The sequence below is a fragment of the Seriola dumerili genome, unplaced genomic scaffold (assembly GCF_002260705.1).
Source record: "Seriola dumerili isolate Sdu_G_001 unplaced genomic scaffold, Sdu_1.0 BDQW01000110.1, whole genome shotgun sequence".
NCBI classification, from domain to species: Eukaryota; Metazoa; Chordata; class Actinopteri; order Carangiformes; family Carangidae; genus Seriola; species Seriola dumerili.
The window spans coordinates 11546416-11564274 of NW_019174365.1; the positions used below are offsets into that span (position 1 = coordinate 11546416).

General features: G+C 39.1%; 2 protein-coding genes across 3 annotated transcripts in view; both read right to left on the reverse strand.

Annotated features, from left to right (window-relative positions):
- LOC111223426 (syndecan-2-B-like) overlaps positions 1–1478 on the reverse strand; it is a 42856-nt gene extending 41378 nt beyond the window's left edge. The window contains exon 1 of the mRNA XM_022747571.1: positions 1035–1478. Within this exon, the coding sequence (XP_022603292.1) occupies positions 1035–1094 (60 nt within the window). The 5' untranslated portion in view covers positions 1095–1478. The remainder of the gene's footprint in view (positions 1–1034) is intronic.
- A 12046-nt stretch (positions 1479–13524) lies between these two features.
- On the reverse strand, positions 13525–17610 carry tpmt (thiopurine S-methyltransferase). Of its 2 annotated transcripts, none has more exons than XM_022747483.1 (9): positions 17464–17610; positions 16520–16645; positions 15549–15641; positions 15256–15388; positions 14631–14683; positions 14471–14545; positions 14213–14298; positions 13988–14032; positions 13525–13815 (listed from the first exon to the last, which is right to left on the reverse strand). In XM_022747483.1, exons 2-9 carry the CDS (start codon positions 16615–16617, stop codon positions 13697–13699), a joined length of 702 nt encoding a protein of 233 aa, XP_022603204.1. In that variant the 5' UTR covers positions 16618–16645; positions 17464–17610; the 3' UTR covers positions 13525–13696. The 2 variants fall into 2 exon arrangements, with proteins under 2 accessions (XP_022603204.1, XP_022603203.1); XM_022747482.1 differs by lacking the exon at positions 17464–17610 and adding an exon at positions 17375–17463.
- Between the last annotated feature and the right edge of the window lie 249 nt (positions 17611–17859).

Here is a 17859-nt window from a genome sequence, read left to right on the forward strand (position 1 = left end):
ATTTGCAGGGTGACGCACACTCAGTTAGAGGGCACCACACTGACTTGAACCTGAAACTGGATAAAGGGAAACAGCAGTGATGAACAATAACAACAGTGTATGGGTTTTAAATCAGGCTGCTCTTCATAATAAGAAAGTGAAAAGGAATAATTGAGAATGAAAGCTGGGATATTGCTCAGGGGAGCCATATTCATTTTTGTCCCAATCATTCAACACTTGCTACAAAAATGAAGCAAGATTCATCTATCTAGTTTGCTGGATTGCTCGAATAACAATGGCATTTACTCAATAATGCATGAACCAGCGCAGCTGTCACAGGAATCAACATCTTAACAACAAATCATCATAATACAGCTATAATGCTCCTATAGATTTGCTCTGTGCTCCCTACTTAGTCATTTTGTTGATCATATCCTTCATCTCAGATGTCATAAAGTCTATGATATTCCTATTCCATGTGATTTTTCATAATTCATAGCTTAACATTCAAAGAGACATTTAAGCTACAAATACAAAGATGTTGAGTGAACTTTAGCTATGCATGTCCCTTTAAAGTATAGTTCCATGTCACAAAAAATAAAAACTAAGCCTGAACGCCTATAGGTAAGTAGTGAGAGAAGCACATCGACCTCTGCAGGCTCTTTGAGAGCATACCAAGTGTATTTAAGTGTCTTAAATTACTTTTTTTTTTAAATTGTTGTAGAAGAAGTCTTGTGCAAAGTGGCAGCATTGTCTTATCTGCTTGGTTGTCAAACACAAAGATTCAATGGACAACCACGTTTCAGACATGTACCTTCCAAACTACTGTTACTCGTTTCACTGCTCAGTCCATCAAACTACAGCAGCGTTTTTTTTTTTTGCACAAAATGGAGACAAACACACGTGAAAAGCTGTAAATGCTCAGAGGTTTTTCTCAATCAAACAGCCCCCTCAAAAAAACACAGCAGCGAGTGGGCTCATACGTGGACCCAAGTTGCCTTTCTCCCCCACCACCGCTACAGTAGCTTTATAAGTTTGCTTTCCAAAAAACTTACCCTTTCCCCGGAGAGGACGACGGTCAGACCGAGAGTCAAAATTATCCAAATGTTCCTCATTATTCCTCTTTATTAATTAGAAATGCGTTGTTACGGGCGAAATGTCAATTCTTCCCCCTCTTCTTCTTCTGTCTCCCTCTCGTTTTCCTTGTACCCCTCGCTCCAACTCCTGCCGCTTCTCTCTCTCAGGAGTGATCCCACCGGATACGTGTTGCGTTTTGGTTATTCCTCCCCCCCTTCTCTCTCTCTCCAGGCACTTATTTTTTTCTATTTTTTTCTTATTCTTCTGTGTAAATTTGACAAAAATATATACACAAACAAGCACGGTTTTAATTGCAAAGTCCTCCGCGCGCCTTGTGTCAGTTAAAACCGCACGAGACACCTAGCTCGTTCTCCTTCCTCTCTCTCTCTCTCTCTCTCTCTCTCTCTCTCTCTCTCTCTCTCTCTCTCTCTCTCTCTCTCTCTCTCGTTCCCTCAGCGCTTACTTCAAGTAACGAGGACAAAGTGAGAAGCACGAGCACGGGGCTGACGCTCCGGTGAGTGCGTGCGTGCGCTCTTTTTTCGACCAAGTCACCGCGAGACAGAGAGAGAACTCGCGACAAAGTCGCCAAAAAACACGAAGCCAATAATAACACCTCAATAATAACAAATCAATTAAGCTGTTTATTGACGCGCTGAGATTTATATTAGGAATTACTATTGATTATTATTTTAACACTGGGGGCGGTCGATAACAAGACTGCATGAAGAAAAGCCTCAAAGCTAATTGAACCATTTATCTCCACGTCGAGATAAAGATCATTAATTGCACTATAACGAGGATTCCCACAATTCCATTCAGTAGCTGCTCTAAATCACAATCAAGCGTTATTGTGTCTGTGATGCAGCAGTGATATAATGAACACATCTGATTACTCGTTTATTGCAGCTGTGTTTCAGCATGTAATTAAATAAACACATCGCCATTTATAGGCATAATGAGCAACGCACACAGCATTCTGTTGAAAATACACTACACACAGAGATGGAATTTAACACTAAAATGAGTTCACATCAGTTTCATGCTATAGGACCTTCCACAGTCCCGATGAGTTCAGCCATTTATGGGCAAAGTCGCCCCCTGCCGGTAGAAATGAATAACTCCCCCACAAGTCTACACAACACTATATTATTCAAAAAGACATCCTTGATAATGGAGCTGTGTACCTGTGATCTTAGTTTTGTAAACTTGTACATTTAAGTTTGTACATGAAAACTCTAATTTACCCTTTTGTGCATTCTGTTTTCCAGTTTACCTCTAGTGGCCGTTTGAGGGTTTCTACAGATTTCTATGATAGATGCTGAAGTGTTCTTAAGTAAACAATTAGGTTCTGTAAAGCCATTAGAAAGATAGAAATGTGTCTCACTGTTACTGGATGTAGCAGCTAAAATTAAGCTTATGCTTCAAAAATTACATTCCTATCCTTATTTGCAAATTCTTTGTGTGCAAAACCTCACTTCAAAGGCAGACATCGGATTTTTTTTTTTTTTTTGCTTCACAAAGTTTTCAAAAAAAGTGTTTACAGGCAGGAATTAGTTAGAATTAGAACATAGCTGAATAACCTTTGACAAAAATGTTGTTGACAAAAATAAGATTCCAAGTACAAAACTTTGCTTTCAAGTGCACTTTTTTGAATGATTACATAAAATCACCCTTGCGAAGACCATTATATAGAAATGAAAAATCAGTGCACTTTAATTAACTCCAAAACATGTGTAACTAAAATATTTTTGAAAAGGTAATTTTGTCCTACAATTAATTTAAAAAAAGGTGTGATTTTTCTTTCCATGTGCAGCCTTTAAATGGTGTGCTGACAACACACTCGCCAGCTCAAATCTTCTACCTCACAGTCAAATCATCACTAAAATCATTCAGAACAGTCAAAACAGCTTTTCCCCAGAATTTTTTGAAGACCGCTAAAACCACCTGATAATAGTCTTCCCTTTGTGCACAGTAAACCCTTCAACTCTCCTGATCTCAAGTACTGCCAAACAAAATTCAGGCACCATCTTGGCCACACATCACTTCAATAGCTACAAGGTGACTTCCTTGAAATCTTGGCTTCAGTCAACTGCAGTATATGTGCATTGGTGGCTTTATACTGTGTCTTTAATACGTTATACCCCAAAAATGTATGCATATCCATAATGATTTGGATAAAATGTGAATATACTTAACTTGTCTTGGTGCTGGTGTGACATTGCAATATCTGCATTAAACTCAAACAGTATGTTTAACCAGTTTAACCGCATGATATCTCATCCTTGACTTGGTTTAACCAATGAACCTTTAACATTCAGATGAAAGAGAAGTGAGTCACAGACAAATTAGAAGGCTGATTAGCACCACTGCTGGAATCTCTCAATTTGAAAAGGAAAAACTTGACATAAATCATTCTGATGACTGGTTAACAAGCACATTTCTACATCATGTGTGCAATGAATCACTTAGCAGCGTCTGTTTGGAGATTTCACTGGTATTCACTGTTGGTGAAGCTTTAATTCAAAACAAAGATAACTCCAGCTTTTTAAACAGCACTTTAAATAATTTCAGTTTGACTTGTTGAATTATGATTTTCACAGCAAAGAGGGAACCACAATGAATGGCTGATGACCCTGACTGATTTTATTAGTTTGGACCCAGTTTAAATGTTTTAAAAATCAATATTCAGTGTCAGGGACAAAACTGGGCGTTAAGATGAGGTAAAAGAATTGTCTATTGAGATTTAACTGGAATTATATTCTGCTGAATTTGCTGATGAAGTATAGTGTGTTTTCTTTTCAACATGTAATTCTTTACATTGCTAATGATTGTGCAAATCAGACTACAAGTTAAACTGTTGTGGAGTCAAACTGATTTAAATACACAATACGCACAAGGCTACTCTACAGTCTGACTTTTCAGAAAATTTGTTAGAGTTCAAATCAGTAGGCGTATAACTCTCAAGTCTGTATGGTAAATATGTAGCTGTGAGGAAACTTAAGTAACTGTTAGCTTAGCTTAGCATAAATACTGGAAACAGGGGAACAGCTAGCCAGGTAGTCAGAAGTTAACAAAATCTTGCAGCCAGAATCACTTAAGTTTATTAATGAACACATTATCTCTTGTTTGTTAAGGTCACACAAAAATCAAAGTGTAAAAATGACAATTATTACTCTTTTTATGGGAATGTTGTACTTTTTCTTGATCCTGACCAGTAACTTCTTGGACTCTTTGCTAGTTGCCTGGCAACTGGTTCTGGCTAGGAAGTAGACTGGCAAAAAAGGTCCAGTTAAAAGAGCAAAGTTATTGCAAGCAAGATACAATGTTTTCATTTATGAGCTTTAGGGTGGAATCAGTTTTCTCAATAAGGATATTTCCCAAAATGTTGAAGTACTTCTTTAATGCAGTAGTTAATATTACGACCTGCCTTTTCTTGTAATTCATAATGCATACCCTGAATGATTACAGATGTAGTCTCTGTTCCCTTTCAGAGTAGCACCTCTTTGAATATTCATTGAAGCCAGTGACAGGTACCTCTTCACTGATAAGGCAGGTTTCACTCTGTCAAGTATCTGACTGCTTGCCTGGTATAGTCCCACTGCACTGGAGGAGGAAGACAAGAAGAGCAAGAGATGAGACAGCGAGGGAAAATGAAAGTAGCCATCAGGGGACATAGACAAGACAGCAGGGGAATAGGGGGAGGAGTAACAGCTTCCATTTGACCTGTACAATTTTCTCTTTCTTCATAAAATTCTTCATCCTCTATGACCTGAATAGAAACAAACAACAGCAAAAAAATGTGGTGGCAGCCAACCTTACACAAAAATGGGTAGTACTTGACTTCATCCTTTTGTGTGTAGGAATGTGAATTTAAACCAAGTACAATTCAAATTAAAACAAAAATAATTTAATAAAATAATAAAATCTTGTGACCCATCCCCCACTGTAATGCACAATCTTCCCAGGCCTCATCCCTCTCCTCCTCAGAGGGCTTAACTCTACTCCTGGTGTCCCAGATTACGCAGCCAATTAGGGCGAAGGCAAAGCCCCTTCTGCTACCAAGCCTGGCTGGAGAGTGGTGTATGCAAGTGTGTGTGTGTGTGTGTGTGTGTGAGTGAATGAGTGAATGTGGTACCAGTTCATGTAACCGTCAGCCTGGTGTGAGGAAGCACAAAGACACAGAATGATGCTGTTGTCTAAAAGGGAACCTTCAGTAATAGGAACAAATAAACTGTATGTGAAGGCTGTATAATTTGATTTCCCAAATACAAATTCTGCAAGGTGAATTATGCATGCAATGTGCATAATTTCATAACTTCCTTCATTTTCTTATGTGATATGAATATCATCCAGCCTCTATAGAAAGTGAAGACCTTCAAAGTTGTTAAGAATTTCACAATTTATTCAACAGCACCACCAGCTGGCAAATAAGAAACTGATTGAAATTCAGAGGCAACTCCTGACAAATTCAGCATATGTATGTGTATGTGTGTGTGATGACAATCCAGGGAGGTGTTTTTGAAAATGAGCCACACATGAGGAAAGCCGAATGAAAATTCAGGTGCTACCTGAATCTTTCTGTTTGTTTTTGACCCTGTGGGCTGTGCTGAGGAATGCATTTGTGAGTCTAAGCACATCCCGCGTTATGCCAATGGAAGAAGTCAAAACACTCTGTCTCTTTCACACATACACATGCAACTCATTCAGTATCTGAGAACACTGCCTAGTGGTAGCTGCTGAGTTTCTAATGTTTTATGTGAGTGGTGCTGCAATATCTGGTAGTGCCCGTTGACTTGGATCCCCATGACGGATGACCTGCTTCCTTGAATATGGATGGCCAATATGATCCTCCCTGTTGTTAATATCACTGCCTGGCACATGGTCCTCATCCTCATTGCTGTTGTTTTTCTGTTCATCATTCTGTTCACTAACCATCAGTTTAGTGTGGCTGAACTGTCTCAATGGCTTACAAGAATTCCAGAGCTAATTAAATGAAAGAAACTAAGAAAGAGGAAACATAATTTAATTTCATACAGGCACTAGATTTAATTCTGTATTTAAATGTCAGTCTGTTATATTAATATATTTTCCTGCAGTTCTGTGTGAATGGTGTAAAAATTGTTTTAAAAAGTTAGTCACAGAAAAAAAAAGAAGATATTATTCAGCTAAAACCAGACGGAAGAAAATTATAGGGCCGCACACTGTAGCTCCCTTATGCAGTTTTAATGAGCTATCCACCAGTGACATTTTGAGCTACATGCTCTTCTTCAGACTCAAAACAGGACAGGGCATTTTTAATGTGACTATTAGGGAAACACTGATAAAAGAGTCAGTCAATGTTAAAAAGCTTATTACAGTTCAGGATCCTTTATAATAATTATTAACAAGATTCAACTACAGCTTTAAAGTTACACTATATATTTTTTAATATTAACATTTAATCAAATAATGCATTGTAAAGTAATAAGGATCACTTTAGTGTCAGACCCAATCTACAGAGCTTTCAGTTCACGCTATGTGTCCAGCACAAAACAGCAGAGAGATAAAACTACTGAGTGGCTGGTGAAGAAAGTCAATCAGTAAACAAAATCAAAGACCCAGGTATTTTTTTATTGAGTGTTGGTTGACAGCTGGTGAAAACAGAAACATGGCAACAGTAGGACACTCTTGTAGCTATGTATCTGCTTAATGCAGAGGTAGGTAATTGTCCTGGCTAACACGTTAGCAATAAGCACTTGAGAGGTTTTAAATTATGGTCGTGTAAGTAGGTTTATTTTCGAGTGTTTCTGCTCCTAGTGGTCACAAATGACTTCATGCAACTTTAACCAATATGGCTCTGACTATATGTCTGACTTCATTGCACACAGTAATGCAACAGATACATGATATCATCAATCATGATAAATCACATCCTCCTGAGTGCTAAACAGGACATATTCTGTGATGGTTTACACCACCTGAGTTTGGCCAGCTGCTGGTTGAGCTCCTCCATCAGGGCCTTAGTATCACAGTGCCCGGTCAGCAGCAGGCTCTGCCTCCTGGCCCCGCTGCTGAGGAACAGATGGGGTGACTGCTCTTCGGGCAGAGACTCCGTGGGTGGGGAGTGCTGATTAACTGTAGAGGGCCAGATGCCCCTTGGATGTTCTGGGTAAAAAAAAAAAAAAAAGTCAGATCAAAGAGCAGGGTCAAAAACTGTAATGTCATTTAAAACACCATGGGGAAACTTACATTTAAAAGGTTGTATTTGAGAAAAGACAGAGGACAATGGATTTCATTGTCATTCATCATCATGTTAATAGCTACTAACCCTCAGATTCAACAAAATACTATGGTACTTAAGAACTATCTATACATATAGTAGGTCATTCACAGACAACAGTTGTCTAAGCATTTACAAAAGGAGAAATTCCTCACATATTCCATTTTGTCATACATACTTATAATACTCATGGTGAAAACCTAGACACATATCCAGAACTAATTAATCAGGGAAGCTGTTATGGTTGTCATCCTCAAGACTCATGAGCTATTCTGGAACAAATATAAAAAATATATACTCTAATGTCCTTTTTTTAAAACCACAATCATTTCAGTGTCTGCAAGACAGCTGGAAGTGGTGCTGAAGCTATTGCACATCATGTTGTGTACATCCAGCCTCAGGGGGAGAGCGAGCATCAAGCCCAGCTTTTGATTGTTTGGTCTCAACCTGAGTGACAGCAGGAAAAGAGCACTGGGCCTCTGACAGCTTACACAAGTGCCAATCTTGTGTCAGACACAGCAGAGCCACATGGAACAGGCTGTCTGACAGTCCTTCCTATCGGACAAAGCTATGAATCTGTCTACATCAATCATACTCCTGTCAGAGTCTTGGCATATCTATCATACACAGACAACACTAGTGTCTGAGCTATTAAGTTATTTGCTGTATAATAAGTTGAATCAGGGGCAGACTTGTTAAATATATTGATGGTTAGACGTAAGAATTTATAAATAGCAAATCCCAAGGGAGGAAGATACTGAAAAGTCCATATAAAAGAATATGTGGGGGTAACAAAATCACAGAAAACAGTGTTATTATTGACTTGATCAGAATCACGAAACGCAACCTTTGAATGTGCAGGTGCTCATGGTTAAATTCACAGAAAACATTCACAGAAGTTAATGCAAAATGTGACTGCCTCCTTGGTCGACGAATTCTGAGACAAACTCCACAGGGCCATTATGTTCCGTAGTTGACCCTTTCTGACTGGTATGTGGGGAGAGCAATAAAAAATGTATGGGATAAGTTCACAGAGATATGAACCTAAGTAGCAGGGTAACAGAAGGGGCAAAAAAAAAAAAAAAAAAGGCAGTTACTTTTTGTCAATCAAAAATTCTTGTACCCTTAAAAGATACATGTACAGTGACAGCGAGTACTAAAGCCACCTTAATTTCACTTTAATGTACCTGTGCTTGAATGTGCTTTTACATCCCCGTCTCCTCGGGGTCAGCATCTCCTGTCTTCACTGAACCATTAAGAGCAGTGGAGGTCGTTCCTGAGTCCCCATCAGTTCGGTTCCTCAGTGCCGCGTTGAAGGCGTCAGAGTACAGGAAACGCCCGCCAAACGTCAAAAAGGCCACATAACAGAAGAAGCTGTAAAAAGCACTTTATCCTGGAATCAATTCCTTCTTAAACTCGTTTGATGAGACATTTATCCATTTTTTTTTTTCGTGAGTTCATTGAATGAGCATTCAGGATCCATCCTTCCTGACCCGACACCCAGGCAGCCACTTATTCTTCTGTGTTTTTAAAAGGTCACAACAGCTATTTCTGTCCAAAAAAAGGTCACTTACGGAGCAGGCAATAAGCTACTGCTGTTAGCGTGATATTTCTCTCCCTGTCCACCCACCTGGCTAAATACTGGAGGGAGCCTGTCAAAGCAAAGCACCTGTGTTATGTCAACATCTCCTACCACTAACTAATTCATTAAGGCCACCAGGCATAGCCGGCACTCAATGTCGTTCTGTTCTGCTCCCTGCCGTCTACATTCACAGATGGTGGACTGGCCTTGACTCTGACCAGCTGAAAACTCCGTTTTCTTGTGTGCACATGAGGCAATGCAGCTTCAACAAGCTAAGCTTCTTTTGCAAGGAAAGATTGACAGGTCAATCAGTTACCATAAGAACATATTAATTGGAACAGTCTATTTGCATTCAAGGTGAATAATAGATATTGTAGCAAAAGGCTCCGATTGGTCGACCACTGTTCATGGACGACGCAATCTTTTTAGCACCGGGTCTAACATTCTGTGAGTTGCAGGGCTGTTTGTAGCAAGTACCAATATTTCAGCAGTACATAACTATCTAAAGAAACGTGAGGATAAAGAACAACATGTAATGACCTCAGATACAACTACACAATCACAGTATAGGAAAAAAATGCCCAGTCGATCAAATCTCCAATACTAATGAAAGATTCTAGCATGACACTTTCTTTGCAGTTAAGTTAATTTAAAAAGGTGGCTTAGAGACAACTGTGAAAGTTTTTGAGTGGCCCAGCCTGAGCTGACTTGAACCCAGTTGAAAATTTCTGGAGAGACCTGGAAATGTCTGTCCACCTATGGTCCCTATCCAACCTGACAGAGCTTGAGAGGATCTGCAGAGAAGAATGGCAGAAAATCCCCAAATCCAGGTGTGCATAGCTTGTCACGTCATACCCAAGAAGACTGGAGTGTGTAATTGCTGCCAAAGGTGCTTCAACTAAGTCCTGAGTAAAGGGTCTGAATACTTATGTCAATGTGATATTTCAGTTTTTCCCTTTTAATACATTTGCAAAAAAATTCTAAAATTCTGTTTTGGCTTTGTCATTATGGGGTATTGAGCGTAGATTGATGAGGGGAAATTCTAATTTATTTTAGCAAAATGCTGCAACATAACAAAATGTGAAAAAAGTGAAGGGGTCTGAATAATTTTTGAATGACCTGTACGTTCTAAAGTTCAGCTGAAGCTAATGAGGCTACAGCAGTCTGAGTTAGCCAAATCCAGTGGGTATCTACCAAAGTCATGGTCCTTATAGATCCTAAGTCCCTCTTTTTCTTACTGCCCCTCCACTGCATCTTAACAAGGAAACACTCTCTGGAGGAGCACAGAGAGGAAGATACTAAAAACATAGTAACTTTGGAGGACAGCTACTTGATTTGTTTAACTCAGACTATTGAAGGCTCATATTATCCTCAGCTTAACCTTTGTAGGCATTTTTTGTCCCCCATCTCTTACATTGGCATTGCGTTATAAAGGGATCTCTCCATGGCCTCTATGGACAGCAGGAACATTTACAACAACCAAAAAACTGAATGCTGTATCAAGATAGCCTTGAAAAATGTGAATCTATCCTTTTAGTGATTATTGTATCATGGGCTGTGGTGAAAACATTGAACATGAGTGATTTAATGCAGCTTTGACAGCAGGGCTTTTTATATAAATATCAGAGGATGTTTGTCACTTCCTGTCAATAAGTCCCCACAACTTTGCAATATAGAAAGCAATGATGCACAGTGGATATTAGTTCAGTCAGTAAAAATACATTTTAGTGGTAGGTAAATTGTGGAGTATTAGATGGTTGCTTGCAGGTCTTACATTGGGCTATAATGACAGCTGAGAGTTGGAATGGTAAAATGGTAAATGGACTTTTCTACCCATATCGACCACCTCTTCGCTACAAGCCACATTCACCCATTCACATTCATTCAGTGGATTTTCTATGTGTACTATACATACCATGCTTTTCTGTCATACACAAACGCTCTCACAAACTGATGATATTCACCTGTGATGGGCTGTGTGTTGATGTTGTTCTGTCTCCAGGTCCATGATCAGAGTGAGTTAGGAGACAGCCAGCTTCTTTTCAGCCAAGGTGATGGGAGGAAGAGAAAGTACAGGTAAGGACAGGTCACAGACGTGGGTGGAAAAAGACAAAAGAAGAAAGGCAGAGAGCGTTACTATGATAAAGAATGCCACACCTTGTAATATACATGACTGCATATATAGTAAAATAGATAAACTCCAGTTAGTATGCTTACTCCATTACAGGCTTAGGTTGATTTCCCAGAGACAGGTAAAGGAGAAAGGAAGCTCTTCACTCCTGAACACAGACAAGGAAGAGATAGTGCTGAGTGGCAGGTCTTTTCATTCAATGTACTGGCAAAGGAGATGGTGTATATGTGTGATTCATCAACACAGCCAAGAAGCAGAATAGAACAGGAAGCAAATAATTCTCCTATAGCAAACTGACAGCCACCTCTACAAACACAAGGAGCCTCATCAGGACAGGGTCAAAGGTCATCTAGCACTCACTAGGTACGGAAAGGTGGCATTCTGTGGCTAAATTTAGTTTTACTTGATCTTGATATTTGATATTATTTGACATGAAACGTGATTTGTCCCATAGTCATAATTTGGTTCGATCTTTTTTTTTCTAGGGATACTCAAACATATGCTGTGGTGATGGAGAAAATAATAACAAATGCAAAATGAGCAATTCCTGATTCCTGTGCATTCATAAATAGCAAATTCCTATTTATTCAGCAATTACCAACACTTCGACAGGAGGCAGGGAGTAGTAGCTGACCTAAGTCATGCAGTATTAGTGCTAAGACTTCAACAACATATTGACACTTGCATTTAACATCATCAGTGGAGAAGTGGTCTTCTCGCCTCTTCATTACAGAAGACCTGTCTGCATTCAGGTCAGATGAGCAGGACTCGGGCTCTTTCTGATACTTTGGCGCCCCCTATGGTTCGATGAACAGATCTCAGCCAACCTGAGTTGACAGCAATGACGGACATGTGCAGGTCAGTCTCAAATGTTAAGAGCAAAACATTATGTGCAGATATAAAAGGAGAAGATTACAGGTCATTCTCTTCCTTTGAAAATTAAACACAGTTCAATGACGTAAACGACATATATAAAACAAAAAACAAGCTGCTTGTTCAGTGAGGCCTACCAGGCTTGGCCTGCACGTTCCTGAAACTCCTTGAAATTGGTAACGGTTTGACACAAAACCGACTCCTGCTGGACTAGAACCAGAAAAGAGTAAAGACGTGTTCTATATTTAAGTTTATAACGACGTCTAACAGGTGTAGCTAAACTTGTAATGTGTGGCTGTTGTCCTCACCTGTTCAGGAGTCATCATTCCGCACAGAGGTGAGGTAGGCTACTCCTGAAATGTACGTTTCTGGTAGAATGTTCTAGCTGCATAAATAGCGGTTGAAACATTGACTGCCACATTTTAAAACGTTTTATTTTTATATAACGTCTTGAAAACACGTCAAACTTTTATACAGTGGCAACTTACATTTCTGGGCTTCTCGCAATATTTTGGCATTTCTGTAAACTCAACTGTTCTAGATAGCATCAGAGCATCTTTGCTAGCTAATTCTCCCTCCTGTGTTTGCTAGTGTTAGCCGTTTCCACCGGGCAACACACAATTTGGGACAAACTGGACTATTGACGCAACAGTATGACGATTTTATATTGATTTTTATAAATCTTGTTTTATCAGCTTCATATTTAATGGATTTTCCTTCATGATAATTGTTTTTAATCATGGCATTTCTTTCAGAAACCCTCTACAGAAAACATTATACCTCTCTTTGGGGCCCTAGGGATCTCAGCTCTAAAACATGGTTAAATAATGGGTTTTCACATGCTCTGTATCTGTGATTGGTGTTGAAAAAACTTTTAAAGCATTAGACTATAATATTAGGATTTTCACTATGTTGCTGGAGTTTTATAATATATATGTTCAAGAGAGGGAGTTAGACCTCTCTGTGCTGGAACTGACCACAAATATATATGTGTAGTCAGCTTTTATCAGATGTTCCCAGAAGCCCAGTTTTTGGCAAAGGAATATTACTTCTATAGCCTACATTAATTTGTCTTGGGTTTCAATAACATGAGGAAAAAGGAAAGAAAATTGATTTCAATTACTGTTATTATTTTCCTCACATACAGCAGTGTGGTCTGTGGGGACCCAAATAGCAATAAAGTAAAGCAAGATCTAAGTATAAAATGGGCTTGGATTCTTAATGTAATCTACTTTTTGTAGATTTCATGAAACTTTAATCTGTTGTTGTTGTTGTTGTTTTTTCCTCCACCTACAATTTCACATCATAGACTGATAACTGGAGGATATCTGTTCCCTTTGGATATATATTTGTGCTTTGTGGAGAAAGGAAAGATTTCAAAGACTGATATTTTATACATTATAGCATCATTTTACTTTTTTTTTTTTTTTTTTTTAAGATTTCCTTCCTTTGACGTTGTGATTTTCTAGCTTTTCTAGCTTCTTTTCAGTTTTCTCAGTTGCATTTTATTTAAGAAAAATAGTTCCTTAAATGTATAAAAATTGCCTGGTTAAAACTGTTAATATTGTCAGTAATACACAACAGGTGTCTGATATCCAAGATGTTTCAATTAAGCCACAGACATCTTGTTACAAAACATGTTTTATTTCGTCAGGCATTGAAAACAGTTTATGTTACATTATGAAAACATTTATGAAAATTTGAGTAGAAATTCTTTTGACATCTTATTTCCATTCACCTCTATTTTCCCCTAAAACTGAGCTTTATCAAGAAGATGTGTAAGCATAAAATAATTTTAACTGCTCTTTAGAGTGATGAGGTGTACATTTTCGGTCAGGTAGTCCAGCCCCCAGCCTCGCTGTCTGTCTGTCAAGGCATCCACCGAGTGCACCAGCTCGATATCACAGCTGTTCCCTGAGGAAAGGAAAGGCACCATTAAAAAGCACAAATTCATCTCTATGACTGTTAGCAAAAAAAGTACTCACATTTCTAACAGGTATCAGGTATCCAAGTATCACCTCTGCTCTTCACATGTTTTGGTTAATTTATAAGCCTTAGTTTCATGATTAGTGTCAACAACACTTACCAAACAGGCTGTGCACTTGCTCATCAGGCACAAAAAAGGGAGGACCTGAAAAACAAATAGTCACAAATATGTTTCATCTTTCACCATATTCATACAAACGCACAGGTCCCCTGCAGACTTCGTAATATGCAAAATAAATGATAAACAGAAGGATATTTCCTTTTGGTTTAAGACCTGATACGTGTCCACAGTGCCTGATGTTTTACAGACAATATTGACAGTTACCTTTATATAATTCGGGATTGTACAGCAAAGTGTCCAAAAGATATCTGCAGTCTTTAGCCATGAGAGAGATGATGAGAGCAGTATACCTGTGGTATTGTAAGAGAGAATAAATTACCATAAGTCAAATTCTAAATTTAAACATTTTCATGCGGTTTTAATTGCATTTCAGGTTGGTCTGAACTATAAACCATCTGCTTCTATGTTGGGTCTTAAAAAAAAGAATATAAAAGCTCAGTGGAGGGTTCAGTCTCATCTTACTTTTCTCTGTCTCTTGGGTTGATAGCCACCAGAGATCCCCTGTCCCAGATTGCCCCGAACTGACCCTCGATGGAACTGTGAAATTGAGAAAAAGTAATTGTAAGTAAGGAATACACACCTTTTAAAGGGACACATACACACATACACACTGGTTACCTACCTGGAGAAGTTGTACAGGTCACATTGATATAAGGAGATGTTTTTCTCTGAGCTCTGCAGAACAAAGACAAACTCTTTTTCTCAGTACATGTGCACAGGTAGTGGTGTCTTTTACTCACAGGGCAATACATGAGTTTATACAGAAGGGTCCCATATAATTATTGCATTAACTGGACCAACAGACTCTAATAGTGTAATACCAGTAGTTTTGCATGTTTTAGTCCCATTTACTAAGGATCCCATATTTTCAGTATTTAGAGCATACTATAGTGTTTAGAATTTTTGAAAGTGTAAAGGAAGTGGTTGCAGAATTTTGTGAATTATGATTTAAAAAAAAAAAAAAAAAAAACAGTGACGCTGATATCTGTGTGATAACATTACAGACAGTAACACTGGATTGCTCGCTGCATCATTCTTGCACATTCCGTGTGTGTGTGTGTGAGTGTGAGTTTGAGTGTGAGTGTGAGAGAGAGTGTGAGTGTGTGTGAGAGAGAGAGCGAGAGAGAGAAGGCAAACTGAATCCAACACAGGAATGGCAGATTCTGTCAAAAACAATAAAACATGCAAAATGTTAATCATTAACATTGTCACCCCTCACCCTTTCTGCATATATACACTTTATCTACCTTATAAACCTTTGCTCCAGGTATGGCAGGGGCAGGCTCTTCACTGTAGGTCAAGTTGTTCTCCTCAAAGAACTGTTTTATGGCCTTTTCTGATATCTCCACCCCAACCACTGAATGGCCCATATCTGCTAACCTGGTATTCACGCAGAAAGGAGAGAGACTTTAGAAGTACGTTGTTTTCATCACTGAGAAAATGTTTTAATTATAGGGTGTTTTTAATGACAACTGGTATTTTTAGCAGAAATAATAACACCAAATGGGATCCTTATTGGATATAATAAGCTGTTTCATACCACTTCATATCTACTGCTTTCCCACAGAGAGGGAAGAAGAAGCGAACTCCTGTCCGTCCGGCAAGAACTTTATCAATATTGTTCTCCAGCATCCTGTCAAAAAAAGAAAACCACAAAACCAATATTAACACACCACCAGGCGTTCCTGCTCATTTATTCTTAATAGCTAGTTATATCACACTCCATTTAAACTTATTAACTTTAAGAAAAACTTGTCTCCAACAAGCCCATGAGCACCCAGGCTGTGTGCCTCTCTCTCCCTTCTCTTTCTTTATTGCCTTCCTTTAAATTTTACCATTAAATTTACTATAATTGATAATAATAATTATTATTACTGTTATTAGCTTTCAGTATTACTTTCATCAGTAGGAGCATTACAGTTACCATTACACTATTATTGCTGTTACAGACGCAACTTTCACTACTATTATTATTACTGTCATTGCATGTTCTTGTTCTTTTCCTCTGTGTGCTCTCTTGCTCTCTCTCTTTCTCTCCTGCTTGCACGCTCTCTATCTCTCCCAACACAACTGGTCAAGGCAGAAGGCTGCCCACCCTGAGTCCAGTTCTGCTCGAGGTTTCTGCCTGTTAAAAGGAAGTTTTTCCTTGCCACTGTTGCCTAACCCCTTGGTGGGAATTGTTCTGGTAAATAATATTATAAGGAGAAGGTCTAGACCTGTTCTATTTGAAAAGTGCCTTGAGGTAACTTATGTTGTGAATTGGCGCTATACAAATAAGTTGACTTGACATGCAATCAGAGTGAGCTTCAAGGGTGCAGCACATGAATGAAAGTCCTTATTTGCCTTGTAAATAACTGATTTGTTTGTGCAGCTTTTCTGACATTTTCACAGGATCACTGACAGGGGGTTATGTTGTTAAATCATACATGAATTTGCAAGACTTTTTGTTCTCCCTTATTCCACTGAGTAGGTAGAAGAAAGTATTAGTAGTTTTTTTTTGTTTTTTTTTACTTGTGTACATGAGGCTGATGGAAGCCAGTTCTCTCCTCCTGCCAGCGTTCCTCCCATTCTCCGAGTGCCATGACCCGATCTGCCTGCGGTGCCAGCATGCTGGATATGTTTGCCGGACTCTGACAACTACAGGGAGGGGACAAAAGAGCAGAATGAAGAGAATAGCATTTGTATCTGTGTCTGGAGCAGACAGGTGAGAACGCATGATACACACTTTCACACAATCCTGCACGCACACACATGTACAACAGCTGCACAGTGTGTGTGTGTGTGTGTGTGTGTGAAATATGGGGGGGGGCACTGGATTGACAAGTAGCTACATGTTGCACCAGAGCATTAAACAAGCCATTAGTGAGCAGTTAACAAGCTTGTGGGGTTACAAAACCATGATTCTCATTGACCCAAGTGTGTCTGACTCCACTGGTTGATAATTACAGAAGAATAGGATAAAGGAGCCAGAGCAGACAGAGCAGGTTAAAGGTTGTGTACATTTATACAGAGTAATCTAATGTGTAAACACATTGCAAAACTGGAAAGTCAGAGCTTGTGGCCTCCATGGTTTTGCCCCAAGAATAACTGATCCAGCATCTTGAAATGAAAGCATCACGTGGGTTACACAACTCTGACGTAGGGAGGAACTCAACCAAACAGCTTGCATAACATGAGGTCTTTCCTATTGTAAATAAATTAGATTTTACTGCTTTGAAGGTACAAAAAATAGATAGGGCATTGAAAATGCCCCAAAATAACTTTCTTTTAAAGAATAGAGCAATGGAACTGTTTTTAATGTTATGACCTGAAAGAATCATATATATATTAGCTACATAATGGTTTCACAGTCCGAGTCATGCTTACCTAGCAGCAGCCTGGAGCAAAACCAACCACATTACCACTAAGTGAAAATCTGAGGCCTGCATGTTTGTCAATTCTAATCAAACCCGTACCTTTCCTTACTGAAGACGGCTTATGTGTGATCACCAGCGCAGCAGCAGCAGCAGCTTCGTACAACCGTTTCAATCAATTGTTAATATGGCTTTATTGACCTCAGGAGAGTCTGTCAGGCAGTCGTTTGGTTTGACAATCGTAGCGACAGCAACAGAATATGTTAGACAGCAGTTCCTGACAGGTTTCACTCAGGGAAAAAAACAACTCACAGTTTCACCCGGTTTTACTTCTGGTTTGGGAGGAGCCTAATGCTGCGTTCAGGGTGCGTGGAAAATATGGGAATGTACCACTAGTCTCATACAACGGTCCTGTAATAAATCATACCTTTTATGACACATATAATGAAGCCGTAGCTTGCAGTGCCCACCACCCTTTTTATATCATAGAGGGAGACT